The following is a 17,881-nucleotide window of genomic DNA, read 5'->3' as shown; positions in this document are numbered from 1 at the left end:
TGTTTGAATCACAGGACATTTGTTTGTCACATGACTTTTGGCACTAATTTTCCGCCTTGCTGATCCACGCGCAAAAGCCTACGTTTTGCGTGTGTGCGAGGTTTTGGCATGATTCTAACTCCATACGATTCGAACTTACGTCCAGGGTAGGACCCGCTGCAGCTAAATGCTTGGCCGTCTTTCGGATGACAGCCGTGGGGCCAAGATCGCAGAAATCAAGCACAACACGCAAAAAATCGGAACAGTCGGTCTGGAAAATAGGACGGCAGGGTAGCCTACACCGTGACCAGTCTCCATGCGCCCCACGTGTTCCTTCAATCCGGACATTTAACACGTGGGGCGTGGAGAATGTCCACAACGTACCCCGCACAATATAACAAAGATTAAAGATACGGGTACCACCCGAATGTTGAATAAAGTAATGGTGCCGCAATTATTTTTTGGGGGGTGGGGGGCGGGGCGGACTCGGAAAGATGAGACGCCTTTTAGTATAGTGACAACTTTTATTTAATGATTTGTATTAGGCCTACTATTCTTTCAAAATTGCAGAAGAATGCCCAATATTTTTGCAAAAGCCAGATCATCCGAGCTGCCTCATGGGATATGGAACGCGCGGACAGAAGGCTGGGCTCAGTTTCCATGAGAAACCGGCACGTTGGTTGCTTTTAAATAACAACAGGGAACACATGTTAGACATCATTTCGTAGGCTATATGTCGGCTATTTCCAATCTTAAAAAGCGGACAACATCTTCAAATGACAATCATTTAACTCTAATCCGAGCCGCGCTGACTCTGTCCGTGGTGCTTAAAGTGTAGTAGGCTAATGGTCTCGTCAATCACCTCTGTCCATTTCCTCAGTATCAATTTGAATGCTTTATCATTTGCCGGTTTTTCCCTTTTTCCAGTCTTGTGTTTCTGACTAAATTGATTTTCAGGGCGATATGTAGGCTACAAAGTTTAAAACATTAATTTCCCAGTCTAACAATGTGAAAAAAAAGACGGCAGGGTACACCGTGACCAGTCTCCATGCGCCCCACGTGTTCCTTCAATCCGGCCATTTAACACGTGGGACATGGAGACTGTCCACAATGTACCCTGCACAATATAATAAATAATACCGAATTGTATTTATACTGGTACCACCCTAATGTTGAATAAAGTAATGGTGCCGCAATATTTTTTGGGGGGGTTGGGGGCAGGGGGGATTCGGAAAGATGAGTTTCAGTGTAGTGACAACTTTTATTCAATGATTTGTATTACTACTCTTTCAAAATTGCTGAGGAATGTCCGATATTTTTCAAAAGCCAGATCATCAGAGCTGCCTCATGGGATATGGAACGCGCGGACAGAAGGCTGGGCTCAGTTTCCATGAGAACGTTGGTTGCTTTTAAACAGAGGAACACATGTTGGACATCATTTCGTACATGTAGGCTATTTCCAATCTTAAAAAGTGGACAATATCTTCAAATGACAATCATTTAACTCTAATCCGAGCCGCGCTGACTCTGTCCGTGGTGCTTAAAGTGTAGGCTAATGGTCTCGTCAATCATCTCTGTCCATCTCCTCAGTATCAATTTGAATGCTTTATCATTTGCCGGTTTTTCCCTTTTTCCAGTCTTGTGTTTCTGACTAAATTGATTTCCAGGGCGATATGTAGGCTACAAAGTTTAAAACATTCATTTCACAGTCTAACAGTGTGAAAAATAAGACGGCAGGGTACACCGTGACCAGTCTTCATGCGCCCCACGTGTTCCTTCAATCCGGCCCTTTAACACGTGGGACGAGGAGACTGTCCACAACGTACCCTGCGCAATATTATAAATAATACCGAATTGTATTTATACTGGTAGCACAATGTTGAATAAAGTAATGGTGCCGCAATAATGTTTCGGTTGGTGGAGGCGGGGGGGATTCGGAAAGATGAGTTTTAGTATAGTAACAACTTTTATTAAATGATTTGTATTAATATTCTTTCAAAATTGCTGAAGAATGTCCAATATTTTTCAAAAGCCAGATCATCAGAGCTGCCTCATGGGATATGGAACGCGCGGACAGAAGGCTGGGCTCAGTTTCCATGAGAAACCGGCACGTTGGTTGCTTTTAAATAACAACAGAGGAACACATGTTGGACATCATTTCGTAGGCTATATGTCGGCTATTTCCAATCTTAAAAAGCGGACAATATCTTCAAATGACAATCATTTAACTCTAATCCGAGCCGCGCAGACTCTGTCCGTGGTGCTTAAAGTGTAGTAGGCTAATGGTCTCGTCAATCACCTCTGTCCATTTCCTCAGTAGGCCTATCAATTTGAATGCTTTATCATTTGCCGGTTTTTCCCTTTTTCCAGTCTTGTGTTTCTTACTAAATAGATTTCCAGGGCGATATGTAGGCTACAAAATTTAAAACATTAATTTCCCAGTCTAACAATGTGAAATAAAAGACGGCAGGGTACACCGTGACCAGTCTCCATACGCCCCACGTGTTCCTTCAACCCGGCCCTTTAACACGTGGGACGTGGAGACTGTCCACAACGTACCCTGCACAATATAATAAATAATACCGAATTGTATTTATACTGGTATCACCCTAATGTTGAATAAAGTAATGGTGCCGCAATATTTTTTGGGGGGGTTGGGGGCGGGGGGGATTCGGAAAGATGAGTTTCAGTGTAGTGACAACTTTTATTCAATGATTTGTATAACTACTCTTTCAAAATTGCTGAGGAATATCCGATATTTTTCAAAAGCCAGATCATCAGAGCTGCCTCATGGGATATGGAACGCGCGGACAGAAGGCTGGGCTCAGTTTCCATGAGAAACCGGCACGTTGGTTGCTTTTAAATAACAACAGAGGAACACATGTTGAACATCATTTCGTGCATGTAGGCTACTTCCAAACTTGAAAAGTGGACAATATCTTCAAATGACAATTATTTAACACTAATCCGAGCCGCGCTGACTCTGTCCGTGGTGCTAATGGTCTCGTCAATCATCTCTGTCCATTTCCTCAGTAGCCTATCAATTTGAATGCTTTATCATTTGCCGGTTTTTCCCTTTTTCCAGTCTTGTGTTTCTGACTAAATTGATTTTCAGGGCGATATGTAGGCTACAAAGTTTAAAACATTAATTTCACAGTCTAACAGTGTGAAAAATAAGACGGCAGGGTACACCGTGACCAGTCTCCATGCGCCCCACGTGTTCCTTCATTCCGGCCCTTTAACACGTGGGACGTGGAGACTGTCCACAACGTACCCCGCACAATATAACAAATAATACCGAATTGTTTTTATACTGGTACCACCCTAATGTTGAATAAAGTAATGGTTCTGCAATAATGTTTTGGTTGGTGGGGGGGGGGGGGGGGGGGGGGGATTCGGAAAGATGAATTTTAGTAAAGTGACAACTTTTACAAATGATTTGTGTTACCATTCTTTCAAAATTGCTGAGAAATGTCCAATATTTTTCAAAAGCCAGATCATCAGAGCTGTCTCATGGGATATGGAACGCGCGGACAGAAGGCTGGGCTCAGTTTCCATGAGAAACCGGCACGTTGGTTGCTTTTAAATAACAACAGAGGAACACATGTTGAACATCATTTCGTGCATGTAGGCTATTTCCAATCTTGAAAAGTGGACAATATCTTCAAATGACAATCATTTAACACTAATCCGAGCCGCGCTGACTCTGTCCGTGGTGCTAATGGTCTCGTCAATCATCTCTGTCCATTTCCTCAGTAGCCTATCAATTTGAATGCTTTATCATTTGCCGGTTTTTCCCTTTTTCCATTCTTGTGTTTCTGACTAAATAGATTTCCAGGGCGATATGTAGGCTACAAAGTTTAAAACATTCATTTCCCAGTCTAACAATGTGAAAAAAAAGACGGCAGGGTACACCGTGACCAGTCTCCATGCGCCCCACGTGTTCCTTCAATCCGGCCATTTAACACGTGGGACGTGGAGACTGTCCACAACGTACCCTGCACAATATAGTAAATAATACCGAATTGTATTTATACTGGTACCACCCTAATGTTAAATAAAGTAATGGTGCCGCAATATTTTTTGGGGGGGTTGGGGGCGGGGGGGATTCGGAAAGATGAGTTTCAGTGTAGTGACAACTTTTATTCAATGATTTGTATAACTACTCTTTCAAAATTGCTGAGGAATATCCGATATTTTTCAAAAGCCAGATCATCAGAGCTGCCTCATGGGATATGGAACGCGCGGACAGAAGGCTGGGCTCAGTTTCCATGAGAAACCGGCACGTTGGTTGCTTTTAAATAACAACAGAGGAACACATGTTGAACATCATTTCGTGCATGTAGGCTACTTCCAAACTTGAAAAGTGGACAATATCTTCAAATGACAATTATTTAACACTAATCCGAGCCGCGCTGACTCTGTCCGTGGTGCTAATGGTCTCGTCAATCATCTCTGTCCATTTCCTCAGTAGCCTATCAATTTGAATGCTTTATCATTTGCCGGTTTTTCCCTTTTCCAGTCTTGTGTTTCTGACTAAATTGATTTTCAGGGCGATATGTAGGCTACAAAGTTTAAAACATTAATTTCACAGTCTAACAGTGTGAAAAATAAGACGGCAGGGTACACCGTGACCAGTCTCCATGCGCCCCACGTGTTCCTTCATTCCGGCCCTTTAACACGTGGGACGTGGAGACTGTCCACAACGTACCCCGCACAATATAACAAATAATACCGAATTGTTTTTATACTGGTACCACCCTAATGTTGAATAAAGTAATGGTTCTGCAATAATGTTTTGGTTGGTGGGGGGGGGGGGGGGGGGGGGGGGATTCGGAAAGATGAATTTTAGTAAAGTGACAACTTTTACAAATGATTTGTGTTACCATTCTTTCAAAATTGCTGAGAAATGTCCAATATTTTTCAAAAGCCAGATCATCAGAGCTGTCTCATGGGATATGGAACGCGCGGACAGAAGGCTGGGCTCAGTTTCCATGAGAAACCGGCACGTTGGTTGCTTTTAAATAACAACAGAGGAACACATGTTGAACATCATTTCGTGCATGTAGGCTATTTCCAATCTTGAAAAGTGGACAATATCTTCAAATGACAATCATTTAACACTAATCCGAGCCGCGCTGACTCTGTCCGTGGTGCTAATGGTCTCGTCAATCATCTCTGTCCATTTCCTCAGTAGCCTATCAATTTGAATGCTTTATCATTTGCCGGTTTTTCCCTTTTTCCATTCTTGTGTTTCTGACTAAATAGATTTCCAGGGCGATATGTAGGCTACAAAGTTTAAAACATTCATTTCCCAGTCTAACAATGTGAAAAAAAAGACGGCAGGGTACACCGTGACCAGTCTCCATGCGCCCCACGTGTTCCTTCAATCCGGCCATTTAACACGTGGGACGTGGAGACTGTCCACAACGTACCCTGCACAATATAGTAAATAATACCGAATTGTATTTATACTGGTACCACCCTAATGTTAAATAAAGTAATGGTGCCGCAATATTTTTTTGGGGGGTGGGGGGCGGGGGGGATTCGGAAAGATGAGTTTCAGTGTAGTGACAACTTTTATTCAATGATTTGTATTACTATTCTTTCTAAATTGCTGAGAAATGTCCAATATTTTTCAAAAGCCAGATCATCAGAGCTGCCTCATGGGATATGGAACGCGCGGACAGAAGGCTGGGCTCAGTTTCCATGAGAAACCGGCACGTTGGTTGCTTTTAACTAACAACAGAGGAACACATGTTGGACATCAGTTCGTATATGTAGGCTATTTCCAATCTTGAAAAGTGGACAATATCTTCAAATGACAATCATTTAACACTAATCCGAGCCGCGCTGACTCTGTCCGTGGTGCTAATGGTCTCGTCAATCATCTCTGTCCATTTCCTCAGTAGCCTATCAATTTGAATGCTTTATCATTTGCCGGTTTTTCCCTTTTTCCATTCTTGTGTTTCTGACTAAATAGATTTCCAGGGCGATATGTAGGCTACAAAGTTTAAAACATTCATTTCCCAGTCTAACAATGTGAAAAAAAAGACGGCAGGGTACACCGTGACCAGTCTCCATGCGCCCCACGTGTTCCTTCAATCCGGCCATTTAACACGTGGGACGTGGAGACTGTCCACAACGTACCCTGCACAATATAGTAAATAATACCGAATTGTATTTATACTGGTACCACCCTAATGTTAAATAAAGTAATGGTGCCGCAATATTTTTTTGGGGGGTGGGGGGCGGGGGGGATTCGGAAAGATGAGTTTCAGTGTAGTGACAACTTTTATTCAATGATTTGTATTACTATTCTTTCTAAATTGCTGAGAAATGTCCAATATTTTTCAAAAGCCAGATCATCAGAGCTGCCTCATGGGATATGGAACGCGCGGACAGAAGGCTGGGCTCAGTTTCCATGAGAAACCGGCACGTTGGTTGCTTTTAACTAACAACAGAGGAACACATGTTGGACATCATTTCGTATATGTAGGCTATTTCCAATCTTGAAAAGTGGACAATATCTTCAAATGACAATCATTTAACACTAATCCGAGCAGCGCTGACTCTGTCCGTGGTGCTTTAAGTGTAGGCTAATGGTCTCGTCAATCATCTCTGTCCATCTCCTCAGTATCAATTTGAATGCTTTATCATTTGCCGGTTTTTCCCTTTTTCCAGTCTTGTGTTTCTTACTAAATTGATTTCCAGGGCGATATGTAGGCTACAAAGTTTAAAACATTCATTTCACAGTCTAACAGTGTGAAAAATAAGACGGCAGGGTACACCGTGACCAGTCGCCATGCGCCCCACGTGTTCCTTCAATCCGGCCCTTTAACACGTGGGACGAGGAGACTGTCCACTACGTACCCCGCACAATATAACAGATATTACCGATTTGTATTTATACTGGTACCACCCTAATGGTGAATAAAATGCCGCAATAATTTTTGGGGAGCTGGGGGGCGGGGGGGATTCGGAAAGATGAGTTGTAGTATAGTGACAACTTTTATTAAATGATTTCTAGGTTATTCTTTCAAAATTGCTGAAGAATGTCCAATGTTTTTCAAAAGCCAGATCATCAGAGCTGCCTCAACGCGCGGACAGCTGGGCTCAGTTTCCATGAGAAACCGGCACGTTGGTTGCTTTTAAATAACAACAGAGGAACACATGTTGAACATCATTTCGTGCATGTAGGCTATTTCCAATCTTGAAAAGTGGACAATATCTTCAAATGACAATCATTTAACACTAATCCGAGCCGCGCTGACTCTGTCCGTGGTGCTTAAAGTGTAGTATCTCGTCAATAGTCTCTGTCCATCACCTCAGTATCAATTTGAATGCTTTATCATTTGCCGGTTTTTGCCTTTTTCCAGTCTTGTGTTTCTGGCTAAATTAATTTTCAGGGCGGTATACTACAAAGTTTAAAACATTAATTTCACAGTCTAACAGTGTGAAAAATAAGACGGCAGGGTACACCTAGTGATGTTACGTTTTGCGTCGAGGCATCGAGGCGTGTGTCGAGTATCTCGGCTCCTCCCCCAGCGAAGCTCCGCTTCGAGTAGGATTCACGTTGGCAAAATGACGTAGGGTGTGACGTTCGAGGCTTCGCCTCGGGCTTCTGCTTCGAAATATGGGTTCAGTATTGGCGGGAGATTTCGACTATAAATATGTCCCGTATACGATCCCAACCTTGTGGTATATTCAATATACCACTAGTCTGTGATCGTAGTAGTTTGAGCATTGCATTTTCTGTAGTATCAATCGAAACATCACACATTGTGTAAACATCACGTAGGGAGCTACGTGAAACATTACCCCCCCTGCACCTCCCTCCAAAGTTACACAAAACACTGTCCCCCACATCTCATCCACATTTCCCCTTTTACAAAATCAGTTCTATCATTCTGCCAAAAAAATGCAATAACCACTGTCGGCTTAGCTCAGGAGGTAAAGTAGTTGACCTGTAGGTTGCTAGTTCAATCCCCAGCTAGCTCAGTGTTGTCTTCACCCTGTCACTTTGCTCCTGACAGCTGACTGTCGCCTTACATGGTTGACTCTCCCGTCAATGTGTGTATTTACCGATGTAAGTCGCTTTGGATAAAAGCGTCTGTTAAGACACACTTTTGCCAAATGATTTATTTTCTAGCAGGAGCTCTGTGCCATTTTATGAATGTCACACTCACACACATGTATCACTGAAATGACTTCAATTCTCAAATGATTTAATGTTGTATCGGCACACGAAGCAAAAATCACATTTTGGGTTGGGTTGTCATAATTTCATTCACCACTAGATGTCCCTAGCGTACTCATTTGAAGCTTCGAGCACGAACCACTTTGGTGGTTCATCTGGCTTTGAGGCTTTGACGTTTCATGAGGCATCATCTCGGCACCACTAGGTACACCGTGACCAGTCTCCATGCGCCCCACGTGTTCCTTCAATCCGGCCCTTTACGTGGGACGTGGAGACTGTCCACAACGTACCCCGCACAATATAACAAGAAATACCGAATTGTATTTATACTGGTACCACCCTAATGTTGAACTAAGTAATGGTGCCGCAATCATTTTTTGGGGGGTGGGGGGCGGAGGGGATTCGGAAAGATGAGTTTCGGTATAGTGACACATTTTATTCAATGAATTGTAGGGTGAGTTGCCCTAATGTTGGACACTTTTTGCAATTTCAATTTATGTGCGATATTACCAAACTAAGCCCCTACATTTGACCCACACCGGAAACCATTCTGAAATCCCCAAGATGTTGGCTACTGAAAACAGAAAAAAATATTCAGGTATCATACTCAGAGAAGAAATTTCACATATATTAGAGCTCCATGTGCAAAATTGCTCAAGAAAATGCATTTGCTCTAATCTGGGACAGTGTGTGCCCTAATCTGGGACAGTCATTATGGGGGATAAAAAAAGACAATATCACCTTAATTTAAATGTATCTGCTCATGCATATTCATGTCAAATGTACATACCCATGCTTTGTGATACCAATTACTACAATACATTCATATATATATATATATATATATATATACATATATATTAATTATGCGTGCGTGTGAGTGATGTGTGAGTGACTAAAAGCATTTGTCATGGCTAGCTAGTCTAGCTAGCTTGATTTTAGTGTGACTAAACGCTAGTGCTTTTACATAGCTAGTCCACTAAACTAGATTAACTGTTCCATCAAGACTGGGTTCTGAACCTATGTACTAATTGTAGTTAGGTAGTTGTAACTCGGAAATAAGTGAGGAGAGTGGTTTCCAGCGTGTGCTCTTGAAGCATGACTTTATTCAACTGCTTGTTTACAACCTCCCCCGCCTAACCACCAGGGGGCGACATCACATCCTGTGTCCTATGTCACTGACCTTTTCGGGACTTCACACTGTGCACTTACGGTTTGACTGTAGCCCCTCCCCTATCTTTATAACAAAAATCGTGAAAGCACGTGATTTCAATCACAGGGCATCCCTGCTTGCATTTGACAACCATATTGATCATTTGCATGTTTCAGAATAAGAGATAAATGCTCTAGACCTTAGTTGTCCAGCATTAGGCAGTGTCCCACATTAGGGCAACTCACCCTCGATATAATCACCTTGTGGTCTACTGTCATTTAATAGACATCTGAAAGATTATGTCAATGAATTAGTACCTGGTCATGTTATAAGTTAGAACACAGCTGGAAATCGTGGATTTTCTGATAAAGACTAGCTAGCCTCTTTGACAGACGAAACAGCAGAAATGTTAGGTGCACTGCTGCTGCATTTTGGGTTTTGTGAAACATGAGACGCCCACCCACCAATCAGAGGTAAGAGATTCCTGCAGGAAGGTTGCGCTCGATTTCAAAAGCGCATTGAGCTTATTCATTAGTTACACACCACCCATCCTCTCATTGCTTGTGTAAATAAAAGGGAAGAATATTAGATTTGAGGACAAAACGATAGGGTGGGCTAAGGCAAGTTTTGGGTGGGCTTGAGCCCAACCAAAAAAGGTCTCGCTTCACCACTGCTTTACACAAAAGTATTCCTGCAAGGCCATGGACAGTGGCAAACAGTGGAGGGAACGTCAGCAGCACTGCAATGTTTTAGCGAACACAGCGTTTATTTACGTGTATTCATTATAGCACAAGGTTCCTGACGAGATTCCCGACGAGACCCCCGACCCCCGTTGGTTTTAACGCGAAAGTTCAGCGAGAGTTTCGGTTCGGACAGTGTGGAATCGGGGGTTGTTCATGAGCGGATTCCATGTTAGTGGGCCGTTCAACCATCTTTGTAGTCCATACAATGACTACATGAACACAGATCGGGTCTCACGATTTCCAAATCTTAGTTGATATTATTTATAAAGTTTTGATATGTTTTGATGTTGTATTCTATGCCCCCAGCATAACTTGTTGTAGCCAAACTAGAAAAAGCTAAGATTTTCTCAAACTGTTTTAATATTCGTCTCCACCCCCGTCAACAGCTTCCTCCACAGTCCACACACACACGCACACGCACACGCACACGCACACACACACACACACACACACACACACGTCTACACAAACATTAAAACACACGAGGGCCCCGGTAGTGAGTGGGTTTTTCCATTTTTTGTGTGTGTGTTGATGGGGAAGTTGAAACGTCAGTGAACTGCACCTGAGCCCGTCTACGAAGAGCCTGGGCACTCCCTATACGCCCCATTGTACCGATTTTGGTTGTAGTTCCATGAGACACCCACTAGGGGTGATCGCGGGCGAGTCCAGATTGAATGAGAGTCTATGGGGCTAAACGGCTAATTATGCCTCTTTCACCTGCTTGTCGTTGAAATATCGCAAATTGTATTGTAGATTCCGCAAGTTCAATATAGATTATGGTTCAAAAGTCAAATGAGTGAGTACTTATGTCCTTTCGATTTCTTACAGTTTGGGCCGTTGTTGGCCATACACGCTAGCATTCTGCTAATGAATGCTGATTGGTCAGGGACGGATTTGCGACTGATTACGACCAGAGAGAGACCCCTCTTACGGCATCTGAAGCTGAAGAGCAATCAGAAACGTGTTAACTCAATTTTTGAGTACTGTATTTATATTTTCCTGCAGGTCCTTTATTTTTTAGATAGTATGGTGAAAGTAGGCTACATGGGCATAAATGGAATTTCTTCCATTTCTTTCGTTCAATGTTCAATGTGTTATATACATGGTAGGTACGGTATGACCACCTTAAATAATACAGTCAATATCCCGCTCAATATCATTTAATCTGTCATTGTCTATTTTTCGAAAATAAAGATAGTTTAAAAAAGAAATGCCTCGTAAATGTGCAATGATAAACTGCACTTACATTGGAAACGGATTGTCCGTCTTTTCGTTTACCAAGGACAGAAAAAGGTAACGTTCTTGCTTGCTCCTGTATGAATGGTCCTAGGCTACCTGAGGCTTCACCTGGTAATGAAAGTTGCGCTGGAGCCCGGGTAATATCGCACATGGCTTATTCAAGTTGCGCGCTAGACATTCTCTAAAGTGTCGAGACTCAAGCACTTAACTTACCTTAACCGATTGTTCCATACAAATGGTTAGTTAACGATTTAACAACTTCAACATCTGCTATTACAGTCGTTATTTTTTTGTAGGACTTGGGCTAATGACCTTGCACAGAGGGAAAACACATCTACACCACTTGTCATTGATTTCTATGCATTCACTGATCTTTACAGATGGGTTTGTTTTAAGCCATTGAATATACCGTAATTGCTCTGCCATTCAACACATTATAAGCTACACATGTTTGTTAAATGAGAAATATGATCTGGATCACATTGAAACAGTAACAGTTGTATAACAGTAATTATACAAACATTATACCAACATTGCAACAGGCAAGTTTATTCAAACATCACACTAACAAGAACACAATAAGAACAGTAACTAATAAAAAAAAAAGATAAATGATTTAACAACACTGAACATACTGAACAGAGGTAGGGGAAAAGGACAGAGGAAGAAGACTTGTCCGTTGTCACAGCATCAAGATCCGACTGTAGAGATCAAGAAAGGAAGAGGCATGAGGAGAACAACAGAACACTGCTCTCTAGCAGATTGTTTACTGATGTAAACTAAATTGATGCAGTCTTAAAATTATGATTCTAATCCAGGTTTCTATTTTAGGAGAAAGAAATGGCTCATAATCGTTACAAAAAAAAAAGCTTTATCATCGGCACTAGTGAGGATTAGAAAAAACACTCTCTGTAAGTAACATACATATGTAAAACATTCGCGCATTTCTTTTTTTTACATTAGCTCACTAAAACTCTGTAACTAGGGCAAAAAAAAAGCCTTACCTCCAACAGCTGGTGTTAACGTTGCGGGACAAGGGAAGTGCTTTAGAAACTGCCGTAAAGTAGTACCTCTGACAGTATTACAGTGTGTGACGTCATCGCATGTTTTTAACGCCTTTTTAGAACAGATACGTGACCTTAAAAAATGCAATATTCAGCTGAGTTTATTATCTTAGCCCCACCCTTTGATAGCAACTTTAAAATTACTTGACAAAAAATTACATCGTGAGAAAAGTGGATTCTGAGGATAAAACCCCGTTGGCTCCCATTCATTCTGGACTCGCCTACGAGCGCCCCGCGTGGTCAAAGATTATTACTGCAACCAGTCCAGAAACCCGGAACTAACCCGCGAGTGCCAGTTCTCCTCATATTAGACATTCTCTGACTGCACGTCAGTGGGGGTTGTTAGGGGGGAGAGGAGATGACGTCATGCTGAAGAAACGAAACCTAAGGTCCATTAGAAACCTAAGCCAGCCGACGTGGAAGCAGTTCTCTCTTTCAGGAGAAAATAAGACGCATTTCGGAACAGATTGTCGGAGAGACAGGAACAACAACAAGGTGAGTAAAACGGCACAACTTTCAGATAAGTTAAAACCTCTCTTCCCTTTATGGAATTAAATTGAAGTTGCTCACTACGTAAACCTTGTTGTCTGTGTTTAGGAATGGCCTCTTCTAACACTTCCTGGTCTGAGGAGAACTTTACATGTTCCATCTGTCTGGATGTCTTCAGCAGCCCAGTTTCCACCCCATGTGGACACAACTTCTGCAGAATCTGTATTACAAAATTCTGGGATGAACAAGTCCAGTACAAATGTCCTGTTTGCAACGAGCTTTTCCGAACTAGACCTGATCTACGGGTCAATACCCTCTTATCAGAGCTTGCAGCTCAGTTTAGAACGACCGAACAAGTAGAAGAGCAGCCTTGTGTTGAACCAGCAGGAGTTGCCTGTGACGTCTGTACTGGGACCCAGCTGAAGGCCGTGAAGTCCTGCCTTGTGTGTCTCATCTCTTACTGCCAAACCCACCTGGAGCCACATCAGAGAGTCGCAGGCCTGAAGAAACATCGGCTGGTTGAGCCTATGGACCGTCTGGAAGAAAGGATTTGTACGAAACACAATCAACTTCTGGAGCTCTTCTGCCAGACTGAACAGGAGTCTGTCTGTCAGTTCTGCACAGAGACAGACCACAGGTCCCATACTGTTGTACCTCTAAAGGAGGAATATGAAGTGAAGAAGGCCCAGCTGGGGAAGATGGAGGCTGAAGTTCCACAGATGATCTGGGGGAGAAAACTAAAGATTAAGGAGATCGAAGACACAGGAGACATGAGCAAGGACGACGCAGACAGAGAGATAGCTGATGCTGGGCAGGTCTTCAATGCTCTGATATGCTGTGTTGAAAAGTGCCGGGATGCTTTCAACCAAACGGTAAAAGAGAAACTGAAATCCACAGAAAAAGAATCTGAAGAATTCACCAAAGAGCTGGAGCAGGACATAGAAGATCTGAACAAAAGAAGCTCAGAGCTGAAGCCACTCTCACACACTAAAGACCACCTCAACTTCCTCCAGGCCTTCAAATCCCTGAAGGATCCTCCAGCCACCAGGGACTGGACGACGGTGGAGGTACGTCCTCCGTCATACGTAGGGACTTTGAGGAGATCCCTGGATCAGCTGGAGGAGACACTGAACATGGAGATGAAGAAGCTGCGTGGTGCTGATCTGAAGGGGGTCCAGCAGTGTGAAGTAGCTGCGAGTCTGGATCCTGATACAGCTCGTCCCGCACTCATCCGGTCTGAGGATGGGAAACAAGTGAATCATGGAGATGTGGTGAAGAAACTCCCAGCCATCCCTAAGAGCGTTATCCATGTTCAGCCTGACCTGAAAACAGGTGTAAAGAAATGTAAGTTTAAAATCGAATATTTGTTATTGTTGACAAATATAAACAATGATTATAAGGAGAATTTTATTGGTATTAAGGATTGTTACATATATTATGTGTGTATTCTATTTTAACTATTTTGTTTGAATCATTATTGTTATTATGCCTTTAATGTTATGCTATAACGTTTGCAAATAATGTTTGGTATTAATTATTAAGAATGTGTCTGTATTCCTATATTATGATTATAAAAGTTTATATTATTCATTACTATCATTATTATATTCGACGTAATCATTTAACTAAGCAGGTTATTTATTTTTTACATAAAAAATAAATACAATTCTAATGGATATAAAAAAATATAACTGAGTGGAATGCTGTTGATAATAATACTAATATACATTGTTTCAAAATTATGTAAATTACTACCTCATCAGGGCATTTCTGTCTGGTTAAACGGTTAATGTTAATGTCTTTTTTCCCTTTAGATTCCTGTGAACTCACACTGGACCCGAACACAGCCCACAAACATCTCTCTCTGTCTGAGGACGACACAGAGGTGACACAGGAAGGATGCAATCAGGGGTATCCTGGTCACCCAGAAAGATTTAACTACTACAGACAGGTGTTGTGTAGAGAGGGTCTGACTGGCCGCTGCTACTGGGAGGTAGAGTGGGAAGGAAAGGTGGATATAGGAGTGACATACAGAGGAATCCAAAGGAAAGGAAGAGGGGAAGACGCTGAGATTGGACGGTATGCAGATTCTTGGTGTCTTCAATGTGATGGTGAAGATGACAACGCTACCTGGTACAACGAGAATCAAGAAGAATGGTCTCCCCTCCCGTGTAACAGAATAGGAGTGTACCTGCACCAATCTGCTGGCGTTCTGTCCTTCTACAGTGTGTCCTCAGATTACGGCGAGCCCTCAGGAAAACTGACACACATCTTCAGCTTTCATTCCACATTCACTCAGGAGCTCTACCCTGGGTTTCTGTTACATGATGTTGATTCCACAGTGTCTCTTTGTCAGTTGTAGTCTCCCTCTCTCCCACCCTCCCTCATTGATTGCATGGCAGGGGTGATCTCTACAGAGTGGTGAGGTGTTGAGTGGTGATAATCTACAGTCATGTAAAGTAGTTTTTTTACTGCGGGTCTAGGGAGGGTATTTTGGTCTTTGTAGCTGGGCCGCATTTCTAATAGGTCACAATGACAGAGTTGACCAAAGTCTCACCGAAGCACTGTGTTAAGGTTTTGCAGATGTTTCAGTGTTCGCTTGAAGCGTGTGTGTTGTATGTTGCTGAGGCCGTGGGCCATGGTTGAGTACATTCTGTCCAAAACATGGAAGGAGTGAAAATCGTAGACTATTTTGGAAACAAAGAAAATAAGTAAAAAGTTATTTTTGTTTTAATTTTTGTTTCTATTCTTTGAACCCCCCCCCCCCCCCCCCCCCTATTAAATTTGCTGTCATTTGCAGATGGCTTTGCATAGGCCTCACATACTGAACAGCACAGAGAGTTGTCTCTTTGACAGTATGTGAGCCACTTTCTGTTAATACCATCTTTCGTCTCATATATCCCAACACCTGTTCTGGGGGGTTGTTGAGGGTGGAAGTTAAAAACTGGCAAAAACTTTGGTGGCTGGGCGTGCAAAAGAAGTAAATCCCTCACCCTCATCTGGGTGTATAGCTAGCTCAGCTTCCCCTTTGCTGGACCCTGACTCTGCCTGGGTTGACTACAGAGCTACATCTGCAATAGTGGATATTCTTTTAATTTATGTTTTTTATTATTTCGAACATAATCTTGGGTTTTTATTTCTATTCATAAAAAAATTGCCTATCCAACCCTGCACACTTGCCCTTGTACCTTTCACTTTTTCTTTGTTGGTTTGTGCTCCATACTCATCCTTCTCCCCCTCCTCCTCATCCCCACCATGCCTGGAGTCACTCTTCGTCTCAGCATCACCTCCACTACGGTCTCTGTCTTGACTATAGTGAAAAGATAAGATCGATTCTTAAAAAACTTAAATAAAACTTTAATACTTTGCATAGGCCTACTGTATTTAAACAGTACCTGCACACTTAAACTGCTTTTATTCCCGATATAATCTGAATTTAATTACGAAGTTGTAATGGGACACAAAAATGCTGGTCTTAATATTTACATTTCTGTATGTACTGTTTACTGTTTAATTACTGTATGCATGTCGGTCTGTTTGTCTGATTCTTGTCTATTTGTTTCTTGTGTGTAACACCAAGGACCAAGCTGGAAATAAGAATTACACTTTTGCATTTTGCATGTCTTTGGGTTACTGTTTTAATGTCTTGATCCAGAAATAAAGCAAATCAAATCAATCATTATTATATTGCCAAAAATACCCGCTAGTGCACCTTTTATAGCTATGTGTTAAGGAGCGGGGCGAGGGGACACAAGCGCTGGACACTGAGGCAAAAGGAAACGGAAAAGGGTTTATTGGTACACGGGGTTGATGACAAGCATCGGGCGAAGCAAGCGGTAGTCAGGCAGGCGAGGGTTCGGCAACAGGGAGTCAGGCAGGCAGGCAAGGATTCGGCGACAGGATGGTAGTTGGGGAGGCAGGAGTTCGGCGAAAGGTAGGCAGAGTGACGGACGGAGAACTAGGGAAGAGGGTTGGCAAGAGACCGGGAACACCGAACTGGGTCTAGAGAATGCTGGTAGGACCGATACGAACTGGGTAGTTGTAAACGACGAACTGACGCAGGCTGGATGGAGATCCACGGCTGAAGTAGGAAGTGGGGATTGATGATTGAAGACAAGTGTGACGGAAGAATGAGGTACAGTGGCGTCAAGTGGCCACTAGATGGGGGTGTTGGACCGCGTAGCAGGAGGCGGCGTGACACTATGGGACTCTCTAAATCGACGCCACTTCGACCTGGGCGGGACTTTACGTCCTACGTCACTCGCTATGGGTGTGCATGTGTGCGCATAGCCGTCACTCGCGATGGGTGTGCATGTGAGAAAGGTTTTGGCTTTAGTGTAATGGGTTGGTAATAACGGTTCTGATGATTTTTCTGATGGAAAAGTGGTCTTTTATTTCCATAATCTTTGTTCAGTGAACTCATAAACCCGTTTGTTAGTTAGCAGTTAAACAAAATGCGATCTCTTTGTTTACAGATACCAACGACCAACTGATGATTGGGGGTTCGATTCCCTAGTGGTGCAAGGTTTTTTCTTTCATTTTGGACTGCACACACATCGCGAGTGACGGATACTCGCACAATGTACACACATCACTGTCTTTACAATTTCTAGGAACCCGAAGTTTAAAGATTGTCAAGTGGTTAACTCTTGAATCGCATGTACTAAGACCTGATGGGTTAGTGGTCAGAGAACGACTCATTAACGCGGGGATAAGGGGTTCGATTCCTTAATGAAGCTAGCTTTTTTCTTTCATATTGGACTGGATGTTTGCATGCCATTTTGCGTAACTTGTAGTTTATGATGAAGAAATGTTACTGGGGTTAAGGTTAGGGTAACGCTAAGGGTAAGACACAAAGTGTTTTTGCAACACAATATTTCTTACAATAACAAAGTCCAAAGTTTTGATGACTCCAGTAGGAAACTTAAGATACCTAGAGAAATGCGTGAGTGCTCACAAAACATCAACAAGTCAGCAGTGTGGTACAGGGTGATCATTTCTGATATACAGTACA

The 17,881-nt window shown here is 42.6% G+C and overlaps 1 protein-coding gene across 1 annotated transcript; it reads left to right on the top strand.

Moving 5' to 3' along the window:
- The first annotated feature begins 12,715 nt into the window (after window positions 1-12,715).
- On the top strand, window positions 12,716-16,543 carry LOC132467147 (E3 ubiquitin/ISG15 ligase TRIM25-like). Its single transcript, XM_060064268.1, has 3 exons — window positions 12,716-12,873; window positions 12,976-14,211; window positions 14,682-16,543. Exons 2-3 carry the CDS (start codon window positions 12,978-12,980, stop codon window positions 15,227-15,229), a joined length of 1,782 nt encoding a protein of 593 aa, XP_059920251.1. The 5' UTR covers window positions 12,716-12,873; window positions 12,976-12,977; the 3' UTR covers window positions 15,230-16,543.
- Window positions 16,544-17,881: the final 1,338 nt, after the last annotated feature.

Source organism: Gadus macrocephalus, chromosome 11, assembly GCF_031168955.1.
Source record: "Gadus macrocephalus chromosome 11, ASM3116895v1".
Classification (NCBI taxonomy): domain Eukaryota; kingdom Metazoa; phylum Chordata; class Actinopteri; order Gadiformes; family Gadidae; genus Gadus; species Gadus macrocephalus.
Note: the sequence above shows the minus strand (reverse complement) of the source record. Positions and strands in the feature narration are given on the sequence as shown.